General features: G+C 34.0%; 1 protein-coding gene across 1 annotated transcript in view; it reads left to right on the forward strand.

Moving 5' to 3' along the window:
- The window catches only part of LOC126888082 (uncharacterized), a 132,678-nt gene that overhangs the window by 94,534 nt on the left and 14,380 nt on the right, over window positions 1-23,764 (forward strand). The window contains exon 2 of the mRNA XM_050656102.1: window positions 15,913-15,944. Within this exon, the coding sequence (XP_050512059.1) occupies window positions 15,913-15,944 (32 nt within the window). The remainder of the gene's footprint in view (window positions 1-15,912; window positions 15,945-23,764) is intronic.

The raw sequence follows: 23,764 nt of genomic DNA on the forward strand, positions 1-23,764 counted from the left end.
ATCTTGGGTGATTCAAATCTATCAATAGCAAATATTATTGTGCGTTATTGGAGAAACTGAAGCAGGAACTTAGTGAGAAAGAAGTGTTGTTTCTAAAATATGAGCGCACTGACTCACAAGAGCGTCATGACCATGGCAAAAATTTACGACTTGGAATTTCGTTGGAAAATCATTGGAAACGTTGTCTGAGCTAAAAGGAGACTATATCAAATAAAATAAAATAATTTTCTTGGAAAAACATGTTTTTGATTTCAAAGGAGGCTACTTTTCAAACTATCTCGTATTTATTTTATTTTAATGAACGATTTCTCTCTTCCGTTGTACTCTTTCCCATTCTATTTACTCGAGAGCTAATTCAAATCAGTTCAAATTTAGCATTTTCCCATTATTTTTCCAATAACATTACAATGTTTGTACTTCGAACAACGAAGTTATTATAATTGTTGTAACTCACAATTTTGGAGACTTGATTTATTCCTGATAGTACTCAATTTAAAAGTTAATGCAATAAAAACAAAAATACTTCACTTTTATGTTTATGGATGTGATTTAATGAAAAATCGATTTTACAACTGGAAATTCCGAATTAGAATCAGAAACTTTCTGTGCATACAAATTATAATAAATGATCCATTACAGAGTTAATGTATACATTAAATTAATGAAAATGAATAAAATGGATACAGTTTGGTTTTTTTTATAAAATGAAAATTTTATCAATATATTTTTGTCCTCTTAACAAAAAGCAAGGGTTGCAGTTGTTTATGCGTAGTATAACATTCAATTATATTTAATTTAAAATACTTTAAATTAAAAAAAATATATAAGAACTAGAAGAAGCAATAAATCGAATAATGATCATCATTCTGTTTGGCGTGATCCTTATGCCGGGTTTCCTAATTACATTTCTCCATAAGTTTCTGTCTTGTGTATATCAAACACCTTTACCGACATCACCTGCGTAAGCAGATCAGCAATTCTTCGTATTGGGTGATTAACTTCCCTTTACCTATAATGTCTCATTTTGACAGCAATTGGTGCCACCCATAGACCGACTATATTCTCATTCTTAATTTTATCCTTTAATATCACTCCACCCATACACTTAAGCATTCTCATATTCGCCACATGCATTCGTTGTTCCGCTTTCTAACTGTTTTGTACGATTTGTCTTTCATTGGAATAGTTTTCTGTCACACAACACACCACTCGCTTCCTTCCAGTTCATGGATCCAACCTTAATTCCACTGCATGCATGCCCATCTATTTCCCCATTACTCTATAATACCGATCCTAGGTACTTAAAACTATTATTTCTCATAAGCATTTCACCATCCAAAGATATAATTTTTATTTGTAGTTATTTTTGTCCTACTAAGTTTTAAAACTTTTTCCTAAAGCTTGTCTGTACCGCTCCAGTTTTTGTTCTAAGTTACTTGAGAGTCGAAAATCGTCGATTTAAAGTGCTGGTTTGCGCTCCCTGTTCTAAGTGAAAAATAAGACCATTTTGCCTTCGCATTGCAACTGAATAAAAATGGAATTTTTATTTTATTTTTATTATTTTATTGTTTTGAATGCTAAATACGAGGCTACAATATTTGACCACCACTTTTTCAGCTTTTTGCAACATCTTCAAAGCAATCTGAAGTATCCCTTACATATTTTCCTTCCATCTCCATACTATAAAGTATTTGTAATATTTACAAAAGAAGCCAAAGTTCTTTGATATAATCTCATATATTTTTCTATGTAAATTTAATAATCTTAGAAATTTGTAAAGCTCATTTCAAGCCTATATGCGTATATATATCACAACAATAATCCCTAGTTCTTAGAGAGTTTCAGTGAACCAAGAAAGTCCTTTATGCCAAAAATCCCTTTCCCGCAAGAAATTTGAAAGTTACCAAATCCTCGAACGAATTTTCCAAAGCCCTCAAGTGCCCATTTATTCATCACCTTTGTCTGGATATAACAGCCGATATAAATAAAAAGGAAAAAGTTTCCATCTGAATTTCCAAGTGGTCCAATTTATCCAAAAAAACATTTTTTCCGTCTCGTTCGCGGACAAACGTAAACATGAAGTATGTATTTGATTCGTCGCATACAGACCAGAGGCGTTGCTCGTAACCAAAGAAATAAATAATTTATTAATTTTAGAAAAGGCTCAAAAATCTTTCCAGAACCGACATCTGTGTTTTTTTTTGACAAAAATTGTTTAGTAATATTTTTTAACGTCATCAAGGCTGCACCGGAGATTTTCAAAGTCGTTGGAGTATCCTTGTCTAAGACATTTGGTTATTGAAAAACTGTTATTGAGGAAGTTGCCGATTTTTAATTGTGATACTGATTCCATGGATTGGTTTTTTAAGCCTTGGTGAGAGTGCAATTTATTATTAATTACTGTAAAACTTCGCACATATTATTTAGAGGTTTTGGTTTACGAGTCTACGAATAACAGATGAATACAGTGGCGGCTCGTGATTTTTACAATAGGGGAGGCTATACCTAACTGTAAAATATCTAGACAAATGTGCACTAGCAAAGAAATGCGCCAAAAAATGTAATTTAAGGCCCCATTTTTTGACCATTTTTTATTTACATTTCATAATATCATCCTAATTCATAATTTTCATGATATATCATTTTAAAAATAGTTAGTCTAATTGTAAAAGTTTAATACCAAAGTTTGTGTCGTTTATTTGTTAACAATTCCATCTATTTGTAAATAGATACCTATGCATATCAAAATAAATACAGATTTGAAGTTTTGCCGTCCATACATAATGAAGCTTCAAATTTTTTAAGATACTCACTGAATTTTTTAAATTCTAAACGCGGCCTACTGCGTATTCAACAACACGATAAATTACCGATATTTTGCTTTGAGTTAGAGATATCGGAAAAAGTTTTTTGAGCAAGTTGTTCCAAATATTATTATAACCCCACATACCAAATTTCATAACAAAATTCTTACTTTTAGATTTTTCATTATTTTTAGTCAGGACCCTAAAATTCGTTGTCCCGAGACGTACGCAACCACACAACGGAGCCGAGAAGCTACTCTGCCTCCCTTGGTATATCTCCGGGCAGCGTGTGATGGCACCGTAGATGCCACTGTTAGGAGATTGGGTCTCCTTAAACGCCTGCCGCGCTGCACAGAGCATTAGCAACTGAGTCTGCTGGGCTTCTCGGCTCCGTTCATGAATCTCGGGATAACCCAGGGTCCTGCCTACAATAATATGTAATAAAACTGAGACGCGATCATGCGTTCTAATGCTAATGCTCCGTACGTTTGGATAATTAGTGATAATATGGAATTTACACGTTGTATAATAGTGAGACTGCTTGTTGTTTTCGCGATTCATGATAAACAAAACAGTGTAGAGTGTGTAAAAAATTTATGGGGAGGCTGTGCCTCCCTTGCCTCCTCTGACGAGCCGCCACTGGATGAATATCTCTATTTATGGATATTTTCCACTCTTGTATTTATTTTAAGCACAATACATTTCATGTACAGGAGCGGCTAGCTCCAAATCCATCTTTTTCTTTATCTTCATATTGACTATATTTTTGGAATCTATTAGATCTCATAGTATTCTATTATGCAGTCTACTGAGCCTGCTGGTTACTGAAGTGCCTCTGTAATTTTCTCTTCTCCTTTCTTGTGGATCTTGTGGATGAAATATACATCATTTTCCATTCCCTTGCCACTGGTCGTCCATTTAGGAATGCGCCAAAAACGTTTTATCAACACCTCAAAAAGTGTAGATATTACTGTCATTCTGGACATCAATCTGTACCACACTTTAAACAACTCCTTGCTTTTGTCAATATTTAGAGGTTTTCCTGTTATTTCCAAACTTGGTATGACATTATGTTCCATATTATATTCTCGTCGTTTTGCTGTCAGTAAATTTTTGTATGTAATGATCCATTTCCGTTTGGTAGTTGATACAGTTCATACTTACTTTTTATTTATGTTTTTTTTGCAAGCGTAATTTATAAATTACTAAGCCTCTGCGCAGGTGGTGGTCTAAATGCTAACAAAAAACCCCCAACGAGAAGCTGAATAAGCTTCAACGACAAGCTTCTACAGGGTGAGCGTGACTTACAGTATTGAATTGTTTTTGTTATGCTGCACAGAGAAAAAACAATTTTGTTTATTAGTTATTTGTCACAACATAACTTGATATGACGCCATGTTCGTATGTTCACCCGTCTCATTTCCGGAGTAAATTATGTAAAAGCTTGGCGAACTCCGTTTAGCAAATCCTCATTCGAAACATATGTACATATCCGGGGTTGTCACATCCAATATTACAATATTATAAGTCTAGAACAGCCTTACACCTAAAGGTAGAAAGGCTTAGGACTAAGTAAGTAAGTAAGTCTAGAAAAATCTTACCAAGTCCTGTTTCACTGTTCACTGTTCGCGTTTTAATTAAACACATATGCCGATTTCACTCGCGGATTAAATGGTACTTGCGCGAGTTTTAAATGTTTTAACGGATTCGCGATTATTTTATGTCGAATTACTATCTTCACTATTGCATAGGGAATAAGGCTACGGCCAGACAAGCAACAATTTACGGCAATACTGTAAGAGTAGTAAAATGTAGCGCGAAAAATAGGTCCTATCCTATGTTGCTATGTTGCTGCGCGATATTTTACAGCTCAGTCTGGCCATCCACTACACTCATCGTAGGACCCAGTTTCGCGCTTAATTTTACTGCTCTTACAGCGCCGTAAATTATCTCTTGTCTGGCCGTAACCTAAGGCTAAGGCCACACGGGCGATAATTTACGGCGCCGTAAGAGCAGTAAACCTGACGAGGCATTGGTTGACTAACTCCTATTTCATCTACAATTGGTGGAGGAGTTAGTCAACCAATGGGTTTACTGCTCTTACGGCGCCGTAAATTATCGCCCGTGTGGCCTTTCGCTAAGAGCGTTTGTTCACCGGTAATGGTACCCAAAAGAATGATCCAACTGATATAGATGTGTTGCACACGAGAGCTAACGCAATAGCGATCTTTTCGCTTGAGCTGGTAGCACCAGAGATACTTAAAATATATTTTTTTGTTCACAAAATGTCCATCACAATTTTCTGTATGGATAGGGGTGAAATTAAGTAGGGATGACTACCACTACTACTAGTCAGTAGTAGGATATTAGAGATTATTTTTTGCATGGGAAACATTGAACAATCATCATAATTTCACAGTAAATCGTTGAAATGTTTTTTATTTCCTTTCATGTCTATGTACAGATTTAATCTCGGTTTAAATTTTTGTCTCGTCTTATTGATCTAACTATAATAGTTATTTTACTAACTAGTGCGGAAAGTCATACTTTTCCGCACGCGATTGCAGTTTGCCGAACGACGCGAAGCGGAGTTCGGCAAGTAGTCGAGTTCGGAGAAGGGACTTTCCGCAAGAGTTAGGAACAATATTTTTTCTACGAGCGTTTAAAAAATGACCAAATCTTAATCAATTAATTGAATTAAAAAATAACGCTAATAAGTTATAATAATCCCGAATTAAAGTCAATGCGGTGCCTAAATACCTGTTATGCAGTAATGAATGAATCAACACAGGTTTTTCATATTTTAAAGCCATAGCAACGATTGTCAAAAAGCACGTCACACGCTTTAAAATTTCCACGCATCTTTACTTACGAATTTTAAAATAATTCAATGATTTAGATGGCATCAAGTGACAAAGAACTACCCCCATCTATTCTCGACGTTGTCAATAATCTTGATCTGTTACCGGAAAAATCAGCAAACAGGTACAAGAAAGAATACAACATTTTTATGAGTTTTGGTGTAAAGAAAAAAGTGTAAATAGCTTAAAAGCAGAAGTGTTTTTAGCTTATTTTATTAGTCTACTATCCAAAATCTGCAAACTAAATACTTTGTGGTCACGCTATTCCTTGCTCAAGGCAGTATTAAAAATTGAAAAAAATGTCAATATAGGCGAGTATTTTAGTTAACGGCATATTTGAATAAAAAAATCGTAGGATTCACGCCAAAAAGGATTTTCACCAAAGAAGAAATTTAAAAATTTTTATCTGAAGCTCCTGATGGCATATATTTAATTATTAAAGTAGCTGCAATATTTGGATTAGCTGGCGCATGCCGTAGAGAAAAACACATGAAAATAACGATAGATGATATTGTGGATAAGGGGGATTTTTTACTGGTGAGGATACCAGTAATAAAATTGGGCATTAAAAGCACAATATGTATGTAAATTCAGTGCGGAAAAGTAATGCGGAAAAGTAAAACTTTCCAAACTAAAACGCGTGCAGAAAAGTAGACTTTTTGCACGCTCGTAGAAAATAGTTAGTCTTTAAAAAATTACCAAATCTTAATCAATTAATTTAATTAATATGAAAATACATACACAAATTAATTCTTTGACAAAAGTAACACGCGTGCGGAAAAGTAACACGCGTGCGGAAAAGTGAAACTTTCTAAACTAAAATGCGTGCGCGAAAGTAGACATTTTTGCACGCTCGTAGAAAAAAGATTTTACAAAATAGAAATCGACAAAATACAAGTTACCATAATTTTTGCTCCATTGTCTATTATAGAGGACGTCGAAAATATTAGGTGAAGTAGTGCGGATATAAAGACGGAACAGAAGAAAAATAACTATAAAAAATAAATCTAACGACGGACAACGACGACAAACGCAATAAAACCGTTTATAACTTTACTAACTTTCGAAAGAAGCAGGCATAGTATAATTATTATTTAAGATAGAGTGCCTTTTACATCTACTGACAACTCTCGTTGACTTTCTTTCGATGCCTCTAATTCGAAGTCTTTGGCCTTTTGAGTAGACCATACCAGCAAATAATTATTTAATGGTATGCACTGCTCCTTCCTATTTCCACTGCTCCATCCGAACGAAAGGATGCTTCTGAAATGGATCGCCAAAGGGGTAATAAAAGTCCTTTTCCGAAAGCATTTCCTTCCTTCAACAACGGCGCTAGATGTGACCGTCCACGTCGCATCGCCAGAAGTAAGGAATTTAACTCCTTATACAGGGTCGGACTAGATACCCTTACAGCAACAATATTGTGAATAGACGAATTGTATTTATAAAAAGGTTTTTCCTCCCTTCGGATCTGTTCTTTGATTTTTTCCAATTAATAATTTTTAGAGTTTTTAAATGTTGTTCCATAACTAAGCGAGTCTTCGTTTTGGCCTTTTTTCCATTGATATTTACCTGATTATTTTGTTTGGTATTCGTTTAACATTGCCCTTTTACCTTAAAAGTATAATCTGGATGATACCAGGTCCTTTTTTTGCTTTGTGTAGTTTAAAATTTATCGTCTATGTCTATGCCATACATTAATTTCTGTCACTCTTCTTAGTCCAGGCCAATAAGGTTTTTTCCATAACACTTCAACCGTAGGATGGAGCGAAAAACAAGAAAAATTTTTTTTTTGCAAATTGATATGTCCTATATGCGGAAAAGTGGTTAGATATAATTGCAAAACGTTATCCAAAATTTTAGATATATAGTACAATATCTTCCGGTGCCCCCAAAACTTTAAAAATTTGCAAATTAAAAAAAATATTGAAAAAATAACACAATTTTTTTATTTTATATTAATATTATATTTGCTTGTTTACAACTCTGAACTTACTACAAAATATTTTATTTAATTATTTACTGTAAAGTTTGAAAAAATCGGATTTTGTTTTAAACTTAGGTAATACTTGTCTTGACAAAACTCGATTTCTTATGAATCCATCTCTTGCTTCAGCTCCACAAACCCATAATGACCCTTCTGTCACTAGTTTGACACATCTTTCTACTGCTTGCGAATGACAAGGAAATTTAAGAATTTCAAATTTATTTGAAGTAGTGTCATCAGTAATTTTTCTAATTTCACCTGTTGACAATTATTGTTTTGTTATTGGTGGTTCTGATATTATAGTAGTTTGCCAATTAATTAAGTCAAAATACTCTTTGGCTCCAAAATTTATAGTTGGAATTTTAAACTGGCGAATTTCTTTGCTTTCTTGGCCGTTCCTAGACTTTAATATGCACCCAAAACCTAGCTCTCGGATATGGGGTCGTTTATCACCCAACATGGCCACGAGAATATTCTCTGGATGTGCAAAATATCTATTACCTTGAATGACTTTGTTCACTATTTTCTTTAGTTTTAGTGATAAATATTGCGGGCATTGGATCATATTAAATAAATGAATTGACCCATATTTAACTTACACTTACACCTTTTGCAGATAAGTTGCCAAAATATTTAAATTGGTACTCGGATTTAAAGTTCCTATATAAAGTCGTAGTATTCTGTTTGCTGTTATAATCCAGCTCAAATGTGCCATCTTTTCCGGTTGTCGATATTTTAAGCTCTCTGATACGGTACCATTACTTACATCTTTGCTTATTTCGTACTAATATTTTTGGTCTGAACTTAATTTATTAATATCTACTTCAGGAAGCCTCCAGTCTTTTTTTAGACTGGAGGCTAAGTTAGACTTCTATCAGCCTAGAGAACAAGCTGGCTTCAGATCCGGATATAGCACTAACGACCACTTACTGGTAATAAAAAACTTGATCGAGAAGTCTGCGGAATACAACAAACCACTGGCACTGATATTCGTGGACTACGAGAAAGCGTTCGATACCATAAAGCAGCAGAAAATGTTAAAAGCATTGACAGAATGCCGAATAGATCATCGCTACACTAACATGATAAAATATATCTACCACAACGCAACGGCTAGCGTAAGACTATCTGATCAACAAACAAATAAATTCTGTATACAGCGAGGAGTACGGCAAGGAGACACCATCTCACCAAAGCTGTTCACAACCCTTTTAGAACACAGTTTTAAGACGGCAGATCTGAACGAATATGGTATCAACATAAATGGAGAGAAGCTCGGTCATTTGAGATTCGCAGATGACATCGTCCTTATAGCCGATCGTATGGATGATGCAATAATAATGTTGAACAAGTTATATCACGCTTCCTTAGAGGTCGGACTAAAGATTAACATCAACAAGACGCAAATAATGACTAATCTGGTGCTAAATCGTAATATTGTTGTTGATGGAATGGATATTGAGCAGACTGCATCTTATAAGTACTTGTGACATGAAATTCGGTTGGGAAGAGATAACCAGATTTGCGAGCTCCCACGTCGCATAGGATTAGCCTGGGCAGCGTTTGGTAAACTGAGCTATGTATTTAAATCGGACTTACCCATATGCCTGAAAAGGAAAATCTTTGACCAGTGTGTATTGCCTGTACTCACTTATGGAGCGGAAACATTAACACTCACAAAAAAGGTAGTGAACAAGATTCGCATAACTCAGAGGGCTATGGAGCGCCAGATGTTGGGTGTCTCCCTGAGGGACCGAATCCCAAACGAAGAAATACGTCGTAGAACAAAAACAGCGGACGCCGTCGAAAGAATCGCGTCGCTCAAGTGGAATTGGGCAGGACACGTCGCCAGATTGTCAGAAAACCGATGGACAAAACGTATTGTCGAGTGGAGGCCACGAGAAGAAGAACTACGGAGCAGAGGACGACCACCAACCAGATGGGCTGACGATCTGAAGCGTATTGTCGGCAACTGGATGCAAGCCGCACAAAACAGAGAAAGATGGAAAGAGCTGAGGGAGACCTATGTCCAGCAGTGGACGCGTACGGGTTGATGATGATGATGACTTCAGGAAGTTCACTTTGAATTTTTCGAAATTCAAAAACAGGTAGGGTTTCATAAGTTTCTAAAAGCTTTCCTATTTCATTCGAAAATTCGGTAGGTCCTGCGGTTTCTCCATCTCAATACTTCATCATTAATGTCGTAATGGCAGCTCATTTCCATGTAAAAGACAAGTGAACCACTGTAATGGTTTCTTAATTTGAAGTTCTAATTTGCGAATTGCACCATTGTGAACGCCATACATCTGCGTAAGTAGGTAAAACATTGTCTTTTAATTGTGATGGGGCACCAAATATAACACATTCAGTCTTTTTTCTATTGTTTGCCATGTTTACACATTAAAATTACGTTTTTTGGTTTATTAAATTTCCACTAATTCACAAAAAACAACACAAAACAAGTTGTAATTTAAGGATTTCACACAGTTTGCATAAAAATACGTGCAATACTGACGCTAGACCACCTCAAACTGGTTTATTTTATAAGCACGTGCATGACCGACCGAGAAGAGAAAGCGTCTATTCACAAATGTGGGTGGGGGCACCACTAAATAACATCCGATTGAGCAAAAATTTTAACACAAGTTAAGATTCAATACTAGACCACTTTTCCGCATATAGGCAAATTGGACTTCATTAAATTGGATGGTCCGAGAAGTTAGCCACATTAGATTTTCATAGAATGTTGAATTGAAGTTTGACAGTGTTGCCATGTGATTATAATGTATATAATGTATAATATGTTGCACGCTTCAAATATACAGAGAAAGCTTTGAAAACTATCTTTTTTACATTATTTTGTGGATTTTGCTATTTTTTAATGTATGTAAAATACGAACGAATAAATATTTGTTGTTTGTTTTGATATTAATTGCAGTTAATTATTAGAAATTGTTTTGTGGCAATTGTCCTGATAGGTTACTGAGTAGATTTGGCAATAAAGTGAGAACGTTTAAATTTGCGTTTGCCAGATTGCACAGATGTTCCGCAGATATGCATTTTATGACTTTCTTTTTATTATATTATATTTCTTTTTATTATTTGAAATGAATGTACCTGAAATGCTTTTAGTTACTGAAAAGTGTTTACTTCGTCAGTACGTTATTTTTGTGTTCATTTTGTATTTTTTAAAATATTAAAATGCCTACAACTATTGTAGCACGTGAAAGACTTTGGAACATATCGCAAATGCGGGAAGAGCGATTCACTTTAGATTCACATATATTTCTTTTAATTAATTATTAATGTTCTGACAGTTTTATGTAAATTATTTGTGTCGATACATATCAAAAATGCCTAAGTCACGAATAAACGTTTTTGAGATAATGAGGTTTTTCTGTGCGTATGATTTGAAACGTGCGTGTAACTTAGGTAGGAGTGATAAAATCGATCAACTTCTGCGCATAATTTCTTTAAGAAGTGAGGACTTAGGTAGTATTGATATACACGAAAAGAATCGAAATTTCTTACTGAATTTAACAAATAAATAATATCTTAAATGAGCAATACTGGACTTGGGCGAGTTTGATATCTATCGACACATTTATACTTATTACAAATAGCAATTTTTTAAATTTCTGCGTTTGTCGGTTTGATAAATAAAACACATTATTATCGCGATATTTGTCATTTCAAATAAGTACTTTAATTAATAATAATAAACATTACATTATAATACACAACACTAATTTACATTTGTTACCAGGTTGACGTTTTGTTATGGAATTATAATACATATTATATATTTATACAAAAAAAATATATACCTACCCTTTACCCATATAAATAGTTACCACTTCCATTTTAGACAAATTATATATTTTTCCTATAATAGTACTGTGGACTAGTATGTTGTATATCTGTATTTTTAGTTGCATATAGCCTGGAGCCTGTATCACAGCTTTATTATTTCTGTGGACTTGTATATCTGTATTTTCAGTTGCATATATTCTGGAGTCTCTTATTATCACAGCTTTTTAATATTTTTGTCTTTAATGAATGTTAGAGTTTTTTCGATTGCTATAAGTTCAACTGAAAAGATGCTATGTAATAATATTACTAGATAATCTGTAATTATTGTATTGGCGACTTTATTATTTACACAAATCTTATTTTTATATAGATAATAAATAAAGTATATAGTAAAATCTTAAAACAGCAGAATTTTACTTACTTTGCACTTTATTTTACAAATTTCATTTTCATATAGATTATAATAAACAAAAAATATATAGTAAAATCTTGAAGCAGCAGAATTTTACTTATTTTACACTTTTTAACTTTATTATTGATACTAAAATCTTGGTATTTCGAGATAATTAGAGAACATTAAAAATTTAAAAAATTTTATCGTTATTTTATCTACATAGTTAATGTTTTACATTTATTGTCAATAAATAAATTAATAAAAACATATCACATGCTCTTTCCCGATTTATTCTAAGAACACATGGCAACACTGTTAGGCCTTCATTTCCTTGTATCTGTAGCTAACTTCTCGGACCCCGCAATTTAATGAAGTCCGGCAAATTATTATTTGAAAGTCGATTTTTTCGGTCCACCCTATTCAACAGCCAGGGTACTGAAACGTTTTTTCGACAGGTGATACCTATAAGAGCAAATTGTAACTATTTCCTGCGTAGGATCACATGAACTGTAAATATATGTGATACAAAGATGTAAATATAGAAATTGAAAACCATGGATTCGGAAAACAAGCATTAGCAGAAGTTGTCGGAATAATTAAATAATTATCAGAAGAAAAGAGACTAAACATCGTACTGATGAAGGAAAGATCCGAAAGATGTTAATGTTTAATAGTCAATTTGAAATTATAATATACTCTTACTTTAAGGCAGATTTTTCTGAAAAATACAAACTTATAAGAGCTGAACAGTTCACATCATATTTCCTGATAATATCGAACGTACCTACAGAGAGCCAGTTCATTTCTGCCGATCCTTCTTACTCGCAAATAGAAAAATATCTTTCAAATGGAATTCCTTCACTTCAAAGTTACCTGGAATATTGGAATTGCATTGTATTAGAAAATTCGTGATTTCGATATTAAAATCGTCTGAATATCTGTTCTCGAGAATTTGATATTGAAAGTAATTTCAACATATTAGAGCTCATTTTAGGTCTTTACACTCTTTTCTGACATTTTGTCTCTTGTAATTGGAAATTATTGGACTATTTTAAGCATAAGTTTAAACGATAATTGATAAAAAAACTTTGAGACAAAATTCGACCTTAGTCATCAACATAGTTTACCGTTACACTGATTGTAAGAAATGGTCTTTCTAAGAAATTGATGTATTTTCAACGAAAACTTTTCGTTTATAAATTATCAAAGTCTGTGTGTTATTATGTTGCCGCTCCTGCAATACTTAGAGCAGATTTATCGATGGTTTCTTATGTAGTTTTGTCTTCTGAATCCAAATCTGAAAACGGCATTTCGATATCTCTAACCGTCTTCGAGATAATCGACCTCAAACTCTAAAATGTGACGTCACAATCATTATATTTTCTGCGGACACACTAACCGTCAGCTGAAATCGTTGCTAGTAAGTAGGCTAGTTTTTTAATCTGAATTTGTCAAGCAAAGCATAGGTTATTTTCATTTGAATTTGACACTTCGTGAATGTCAAACACAATTTTAAATGAAGTATTAATAAAATATCTATCAATGACATTTGATAGTGAATTTAATTATTATTATATAAAGTAAATAAGATGTTCAAAAGTACAATTTGAATATATTTTGAAAGCAATAATTTATTAAAAACTTTAAAAAGGTTTATACGAGTATAAGGCCTCCCCTTTAATGGGAATACCTAATGATAAATGGACTGTTCCATTTGTTATGAAATGAAAATTGTTATTATAGTCGGTTCTCTAAACTCAGACACAACTGGCTAGTGATTTTAGTAGGTAATTTTTTAGTTTTTTGTCAATTTTGCCAAAATTGGCAAAATTACTAATTATTTAGTAATTATTAACTATTTAGTAATTATTTTTTGCCAAATTGGCAAAATTGCTGACTAACATCACTAGCCAGTTGTGGCTGAGTTTAGCGAACCGAATATATGAAATGTTGTTTGGAATAAAACATTATGGTCTGATATGTGCATCCTTCTAATGGAAAAAAATATTTGAAACTTTTTCTCAAATTATGGATACAAACAACATTTTCATTTATAACTCTTTTATTTTTAATTTGACGAAGAAAAGTTATTCTTCATAAAAAGATGGTCTCAGATTCGTGGTCTAAGATTTATGATGCAACCATCATATATCAAATTTTATTAATTTTATACGAGGTATATAAAAAATATGAATTTCGATCAAAAGTAAAGTACCTTTATAGTTAAAAATATTTAAATTAGAATGATATAATTGCACATTAAAACATAATTTTTAATTCTAAACAACTTTTTATAATAGCAATTTTCCATATTATGAATTAAAATACGCAAATAAACAAAGTTTTCATTATGATAATGCTCGCATTTTCAGCTTGTTCATAGATAAAATAGGTCAATCTTTTTTCTTTACCGCCTCATTTGATCCAAATCTGTTTGTCTGGACCGATTTTTTGAGGTATGCGGCCTCTGAGAGACAGATCTCATCGTTATAACAGATGAGAAACCATTACAGTTGTGTATTGTACGGTTTTGCTTCTGATACTAACTTATTAATAGTAGATCGTAGACAGTTAAAGGTATCAAACATTTGTTTGCGAGCTTATAAATCCTCTTCAATAAGTCTTCTTATATAAATTTCATCTCTAATAAATTCTCTGCAATAATGACCTTAGACTAGAACTGAGAGTAAGAGCTCTGAGATGCTACGTGTTTTAGATACTTAAATATGGACTTGAAAGCTGGACATTGAAGCAAGAACACATAAATAACCTACAGGCATTTTAAATGTGGTGTTACACAAGAATGCTTAAAAGAGCATGGACTGGACACAGAAGAAAACGAACACGGAAGTATTGCGAGAAATCGGCAAAGAATATAAAATAATAAACACAGTAAAAATAAGAAAGTTACAATATTTGGGACACGTAATGAGGGGACACCGGTATGAAGTGCTAAGACTGCTAATACTAGGAAAGATAAGATGAGAAAGGAGTATAGGAAGAAGGAGAGTGTCATGGAACTCTTTAGAGCAACGGTAGATGAGTAGTAATAGTAATGATGGTACACAACCTCTTGGAAGACGGCACTTCAAGAAGAAGAAATCTTCTGTATGTTCTGCTGTAGCAGACCCTTAAGAACCGCTCCTATCCATTTAAAAATATTTACTGACACAAAAGAAGGTAGTTCTGTTGAGATCTTCTCTATTTCAAATCAATATTGGAACTATAAAAGTTGACTACCACTACTTACTTACTAGTGAACGATTACATAAATTAAAAGGAAGTTCAACGAACATTTTCATAAATTCGTATTGCGGTGGCTCAAAAAGTCAGAACGGGACTCATCTCATAACGCATTATGTCTCCGTCTCCAATATCCTCCATGAGAAAGCAATTGCTATCTGGATGGCTCTTTACTCAAATTGCCAAATAGGAAAACAAGTAAAACATACATTGTTCCATCTACTTATAGTTTAGTTAATTTTGATTTTTGATTTTATTTTACGATGTAAATTCATATCAGTAATTTTTAAAGTTTGGGTAAATTAGTTTCCAGAAATCTCTTAAAAGATTAAAATACATTCTTTTTACCAATATTTCTGGGTAACATGTCATTTGTACCATAATCCTTCTCTTTAGAAAGTAGGTATTTGGAAATTAACAGGTAGGCGACTCAAGCGGTTATTGTCAGCTTCTGAGAAGGACAGTGATGACGATTTTGTAATCACGTTTTTCCCAAGGTGAAATTGTGTAGGACAGATCAGACATTTTTGTGTTCCCCACCATCAGGGATTTCTGGTGGGGAGTCGTTTTGTATTTTTAGTAGTATTCAGTAGCTAGCGAAAATTAGATCTGTAAACACGTATAGTAATCAATAAAGAGTTCTATCGAAAAGTGTCGTCGTATATTATTTTAATTTGCTAAAGTAATATTTTATAGCAACGTATATTCACGGTAAACTAATCGTGAGTAAAGACATACATATTAGTGTAGATAATTTTTATTTAGTGATTTATTTGTTTTTTATATCTAATCTCTTGTGTTTTGTTTCAGGTATGAAAATGAACAAACTTAACAAAGATGCTGTAAGTATAAATTAATAAAAGGCTGCAGAAATAACAAATTTATCAATTAAACTTTAAAGAACACTTCCTCTATGGAAGTCACTGATATGTTAATGAAATTTGTATAGTAATATCATTAACATCTTTGCACAAATCGAAAAAAATCTGTGTTTAGGAATTAAATCAGGACCGTCTGGCCAAGCAAGTAACCAGCCACTGTGTTGTGACCGCCACTATATTGACAGATAGGAATATGTGTAAACAACACGAATGCCAACTTAAAAAAAACTAACACAATAGTCGGACTCCTACTTCCTGGAGAGCCCCCGTAAAGTGAAAATAGGTTGTGCCGTAACCTTTTTCTTATATTTGGTCATTACGTTCCTATTAAACATGCAACTTTGCTTGTAGCTACTATTAGATTATGCAAAATACGAAAATTGCTCAAATAATTTATGTAAGTTATAAATCTTTGTACGTTATCAGCACAATCTAAGTAGGCACTTATTTTAAATGACTTAATGAAACATATCAAGAGGCTTTTACACTAAAAAGAGAAGGGAAGTAGATAATTAATAATTGTAGTGTAAAAGATGGTCGGACATCTAAATCGTATATCCATTTTTGGACATAACACACATACACACACACACCACGTATTATATCTTCCAGTAATGGTTGTTAGATAGTATAGCATAGTTTATATGCAACTTATTTCTTTGTTCGCACCTATCCCTGATTTTCCTTTTTAGAAGAGTATTAATATCTACATTTTTCTGTTGCATTTTTGGCTATTTCTTTATCGTTTGTCTCCAAATGTCCTGCTATCTTATGAGTTGAAAATCTTGTTTAATAGTATGTAGATTAAAAACTTATCTACATTTTCAAATACCAGAAGACTAAGTAGGTATTGTAAAAGGAAAAGATACTCGAGAACAAAAATACAAACCTGCGATAACTTATGGAGAAGTTCCATAACTACGATCCAAGTGTTGACGGTTTATATGTAGACGAGCGCATGCCGTATCCATTGGATCAGTTACACTGATCATGGAGCACAACCTAATGGATACGTACCTTTATAAATACGTACTTTAGTACGGTATAAGGTTAGATGGGTAGTATTCAAGTCATTTTAAAACAGACAGGAGAGTCAAGGCAATAGTGCTTTGAACTCCATGGCTTGACATTAACATTATTAAGATATATGTTATGATCAAGTTGTAAAAGATGGTTTTTACACTAAGGTTATCACTTTTTTATTAGAAGCATTCGGTTCCTTGAAAATACAACCATTTTAAACAAAACTTTTGTAATAGCTATTCTCTGACTGACGAACCCCGAGTTTTAATACCTATTTAATCTAATGTCCTCCATTTAAAGCATGAGATGCAGAGATGCCATATATATTGTTGTTACGAATATCACTTGTATGTGAAGTTACACGAGCTCTGAGAGATCTAGCAGTTTGACCTATGTAACTGTATTCACAGTTACCACGTGTAATCCTACCTATTATTTTTTCCACATATTTAAAGGCGTGTTTTCGTTTTAGTAAATACCTCTTGTAAAGTTTATATGACTAAAAGTAAGTTTATATGACTAAAATAAGATATCTATGCAGATCTTTTGTGGTGAAACTCTATTTTTTGAATTATATAATGCATTACACCTGCAGTGTATGCCTTAAACACACTACCCTCTAACTTTTCTAAACACATCTCTTCGATTTTTCTTATTACCGGTGTCCCCCTCGTTGGAGCACTTGCAATACTTCTATTTTAACCGTCAAATATATTCTACGAGCATACACCCCTCACGACTTAATTTAAATTTGAGGAACGCTAGAGACTATATTACTATGCATGAAAGCCACGAGCTAACGGGCACGTCAGATTCGCACAAAGAGTGAGCCATATATCCATATAAATATATCGGTAGGATATGACACCGACCGTTGCATAAATTTTTATTCTATCATCCCTTCATATTTATTTACATAAGAAAAACTTACCAGAATGTTTAATATTGACATGTTTGACAAGTCTTGATTAGGCGAGAATCATTTATTATGCATACATGTTACATATAATATTGACAATCCCAAGGAAGAGACTTTTTCCACAAATTTATGAACATTTATGGGAAAAATAAACCTAACATTTAACTCACTTGCATAAAACAGATAGAAAAAGGGTATAGGCCCATACCTACACGCTCCAAATGGTAGAGAATGCATCTTTGCAGACTCACCAGGTGAATAACAGCCGAAGACGAATATGAAGAAATCGGTAGACTATTGACACAGTCCAAAGAGGAACATCGTTAATAATATAGGAGGTGGAGATGGAGTTGGACCCTTTAAATAAAAATGAAATTGTACTGAATGTTCTAAAAAACGATAGGTAATACTCTTGCCTCTACAAGGCAAGATTGAGGGCAGGAAAGGCCTTGGACGTAGACGTATATTCTGGCTGGCCAATCTTAGGAAGTGGACTGGTCTAACGTCAACTGATCTATTTCGAGCTGCCGTAAATAGAATAAGATGGGTCAATGTGGTCGCCAACATCTCCAGAAGATTGGCACTTTTAGAAGAATACTCTTACCAGCAACGGCTGGGCCCACTAAACACTATCACCACTAGATCTTACTTACTGACTGCGTTGAATTTCACACTAACAATGACCATAATCTTAGGAATCCATCAATATATAGACTTGGTTGGGAAATGGTAATACGTCACGAAAAATCCGTGAGAAACTGAGGCATATGCAACAGGACAGCGAGTCCTGTTGCTGTTGCTCGAAATGTTAGCTTCGATACGCTCATAAAATCACTTAGAATCTCACATTTTTAAATGAATTATGAGTCTTGAGTATTAAACATTACTATATAATAGTAGTATATTACTATATAATATACTACTAAGTGCTCTTGTTCCCACATTCTACGTGAGAAGAGAAAGGCTTTTAGGGAACACATCTTAGCTTTTAGGGAACACGTTTTACTCAGACGCACATGTCGATAAACACCTGCATAACCAAGCTATGTGTTGACGAAATTGAATTAGTATCTACACGCAGAAAAAGAAACGCTACACAGCCCCTCCACACAATGTAAACCTGATGGAACAGCATTGTTTACAATCGGAGAATCGGAGTCTGCAGTAAACACCCTAGACAAAAGTCCGACTATCAATATGTAGCCTGACACAGTCAATAGTCGATGTAGGAGCTAAAATTGGTTTTGGTTCTCAAGATACTTGAACACAAGTGACCAAGTCACAAAAGCACAAAGTAACAAGAGACTCTAACGCAATCAACCTCTAACCAAAAAAAGGTTATCTCTAGGATAATGTAAACGCAAATAAAGCACAAAACTAGGAACTATATGTTCATGCACGACTCTAATTCTTAACGACTAAGGCAGCAAACACCTAATACGGTGTTGCATTAATTCTTAACATAAAAACTAAACATTCAACTTAAAAGTTGACTCGAGGTGCGGTTCGTTGGTTCGGAAGTACAACGACCAATGGCAGATATCTATACAAATGGTTCTAGCCCAACTAAAAAGGTGTAACAGACCAATGTTGAGGTTTTGGACGCGAAAATAAAAGTTACTCCAGCTCAACAAAGACGAGTGGCCAACAAGGGAACGTAGTCAAACTAGGCAACCGATAACCGGGTTTTTATGATAGCTGAAGGATAAAAACAAACACTTTTGTAAGTTTTGAATTTACCTATTTAATATAATAAATATTATACGTCATAATTCAGTGTATTCATATATACAAACAGAACGCAGCAGGGCAAAAAAAGCGGTAAACATTCTAACCTCTCTACTATGGTCTAAAGATATAAGACAAAAAACGAAGTTGACAATCTATCGTACCTTGGTAGAGCCTATTATGACTTATGGGGCAGAAGTTTGGCAGATCACGAAAAAAGATAGAAAAAGGATAGAAGTAGTAGAAATGGATTATTTAAGGAGAGCGTGTGGTATATCCAAAATCAGTGTAGATAGAATTGAAACGAGACAGCTAGTGTGTTATGGTCACGTGAAACTAATGAATGAAGATAGATGGCCAAAGAAAGCTTTAAATTACATACCACAACAAAGAAGAAGGAAAAGCGTTGAATTTTTTCTGAATATTAGTGACAAAAGTTGTGCATATGTATGCGCATATACTTTACGTTTGAATATGCATATTTACCTAAGTCTGGTTATGAATAAATACTATGAATAAATATTTTCTAAATTACGAATCTTAAATTAAATTTTAAAGCACTTTTTAAATACAGACCGTCGTTGTTCATCAATATCGAATCCCGAGGGTAAGTACAAAAATATTAATTTATTTTTGCTCTTCTCTCCAGTCTCATCCAACAAATCCGGCGTAGCGACATTTTTCCAATAGTTCATCCAACTTTGAACTACAGCATTCCAATTGCGAGTTATTTATTGAAGAAGTGTCTTCGCTTCCACTTCCCTTGAAATTCTTCCGGCTTGATAAATAGGCCAATTCGTAAACAAGAATAAATGTTGTCGGACGGTTAAAAAGAGACAGTAATAAATAAAACATGGAGCATTTCCATCACGTTATTGACTACAAATGAAAAATACCAGCATCGCGCTGCTGCTGGTCCTAGGCGGTTGGTTATATTGAATTTTGCAAATGGAAACTCTATTTTACGTATTGGAAAAGAATTTAAATTTACGCTTCTTTAACGTCAGCACTTCATAGTGCATAGCGTAGAAGATAAATATCGGCCTCATTATTCAAGTCACAAGGAGAAACCTAAATATAATTATTATATTAAACTTTATCAGATAAATTATACTATACGAGTATATTACGATATTTAGTATCTAGCAATTGTCGTCTGAATTTTTTGTATAACCTCTAATGGATTCTGCGATCTGCCGGAAGGGCAATAAGCGTTTGCTATGACAAATGTGAGACGCACATATGTAGAATATCCCTCTAGTAAGCGATATCCTGTAAAAACTAGCTAAATTTAAATTTAGTGTTTTTTTGACTGTTAGCGTACTTAGTGTTTATATTTCCTTAGAAGCTAAAACTTATCTATAGGTCTTGTAGACAGGTGGGCAAGCAGCAGGCGTCTTAAGTCTACGCACTTCGTTGTCATCGGGAACATTTGGACGGTTGGACAACATGTTAGGGTGCACTGACACCCTTTCACTGTAACGAACACCGAACACTGAATTGGTAGATGACTTCCTTAATGAATTCCAGCTTGACCTCGTGTAGAATGAACCTATTGGGTATGTAGAATGGTGCATCAATGATGGTTAGCAACACTTTGTTTTGAAATCTTTGAAAGGTGTCAATGTTGGAATTAGTGGAGGTTCCCCAAAGTTATATACCATAGGTCCACGCAGGTTTGAGAATAGCAATATACAACAGTAATGTATTTTCCACTGATAATTTATATTTGCGTCGCAAGGAGCCAATACATTTTGCCAAATTTAAGGCTTAGCTGTTTTCTTCGGCCCAAATTCGTGTCAAGATATTTAGCATCAACAGCTTGTGGGAGTGGGCAGTTGTTGATTTTTACTGGTGGACATGTTTCTTTGCGCAAAGTGAATGTTGCTTGTGTTGATTTTGTTTCATTAACCCTAACACGCCATGTTTTTAGCCACTTTTGGATTTTCTTAAGGCTTGTCTGAAGAATCTTTGAGGCTGAGGCCGGATCGATGTGAGATGCCAAGACCACCGTGTCATCAGCGAATGTTACTACAGTGGTCGCTCTTGTTCTTGTCAGATCAGCCCTTCCTACTCCTTGCATCATTGCTGGGTGTAAATTTCAATATTTCTTATAATTTTGTATATTACTAAACATTTATTATTAATTGATGGATTCGACCGTTACTTGATGGAAGTTCATTTTATCTAACAATAAAACACTGAAAACGTTTGTTTTCTATACGTCCACAAAATTTATTATAACTAAGTGACTACAGCTGTTTCGGCAGAGTGCCTTTCTCAAGTGATATGGTTTACAGTGTGTTTGCCTGTTTAAGTCTTCAACTGAAGAGGTTGAGGAGTGGGGAGCTGTTTGTCTCGAGTTGGTCATTCAGAATTATATCTGTATTTGTCAGTTTATTAATTTCCATAGATTCTAAAAAAGATAGCTTAAGGCCTTTATTTTGAATATGTAGAATTTGAAACTCTTCATTGAAAGAATGATTATGATCTAGAAGGTGAAGTGCGTAGGTAGAAGTGTCTGTTTTTCTATTGTTGAATGCCCTTTTGTGTTTTGCTATCCGTTTGTCAAAAGTTCTGCCAGTTTGACCGATGTACGTTTTCGGACAGTCACAAGTTAGTTTGTACACACCACTCTGTAGTTTCTTTCTCTTTTGGCTTTTATTGTTCTTAATATATTTCCTTAAGTTGTTGTTAGTTCTGAAAGCTGGTGTTATTCCTTTCCTTTTTATGTATATGGCTATTTTTGTTGTTATCTTGCCAGTATATGTGAGAGAGCAGAAGGTACTGGGTTCTTTCTGTGGTGGTGGATACACTAATTTCAGGGCTTTCTTATGGAGTTTTTGGTTTAAAATTTTGTTAACTGTTTGTTCGTTATAGCCGTTGTTTACTGCTATTTGTTTAATGATGTTTAGTTCTATCTCGAAGTTATTTTTTGTCATGGGAATTTCTGTCAGTCTATGTATCATGCTATGGTAGGCTGCTAATTTGTGTTGTGTAGGATGGGATGATGAATTGTGTTTAGTTGTGTCAGTATGGGTAGGTTTATGATATACGGAGAACTCATGTTTGTTGTGTAGTCTGGAAATCGTTACATCTAGAAAGTTTATGGAGTTATTCTGTTCTGTTTCTATTGTAAACTCAATATTATTATGAAGTGAATTAATATATGATAGAAATTGGTCAAGTTGTCTGTTAGTTCCTGTAAAGCATACTAGTATATCATCCACGTATCTCCACCAATATAAGAACTGTTTAAATACGGGATGTTTAGAAATTGTTGCTATCAGATATATTTATGAACCAACTTAAAACAACAATTTCTAAACGTCCCGTATTTAAACAGTTCTTATATTGGTGGAGATACGTGGATGACATACTAGTATGCTTTACAGGAACTAACAGACAACTTGACCAATTTCTATCATATATTAATTCACTTCATAATAATATTGAGTTTACAATAGAAACAGAACAGAATAACTCCATAAACTTTCTAGATGTAACGATTTCCAGACTACACAACAAACATGAGTTCTCCGTATATCATAAACCTACCCATACCGACACAACTATACACAAGTCATCATCCCATCCTACACAACACAAATTAGCAGCCTACCATAGCATGATACATAGACTGACAGAAATTCCCATGACAAAAAATAACTTCGAGATAGAATTAAACATCATTAAACAAATAGCAGTAAACAACGGCTATAACGAACAAACAGTTAACAAAATTTTAAACCAAAAACTCCATAATAAAGCCCTGAAATTAGTGTATCCACCACCACAAAAGAACCCAGTACCTTCTGCTCTCTCACATATACTGGCAAGATAACAACAAAAATAGCCAGATACATAAAAAGGAAAGCTTTAAGAAACATAAAAAGAAAAAAAGAAAGCTAACACCAGCTTTCAGAACTAACAACAACTTAAGCAAATATATTAAGAACAATAAAAGCCGAAAGAGAAAGCAACTACAGAGTGGTGTGTACAAACTAACTTGTGGTGACTGTCCGAAAACGTACATCGGTCAAACTGGCAGAACTTTTGACAAACGGATAGCAGAACACAAAAGGGCATTCAACAATAGAAAAACAGACAC

This window comes from Diabrotica virgifera, chromosome 7 (assembly GCF_917563875.1).
Source record: "Diabrotica virgifera virgifera chromosome 7, PGI_DIABVI_V3a".
Taxonomy (NCBI): Eukaryota; Metazoa; Arthropoda; class Insecta; order Coleoptera; family Chrysomelidae; genus Diabrotica; species Diabrotica virgifera.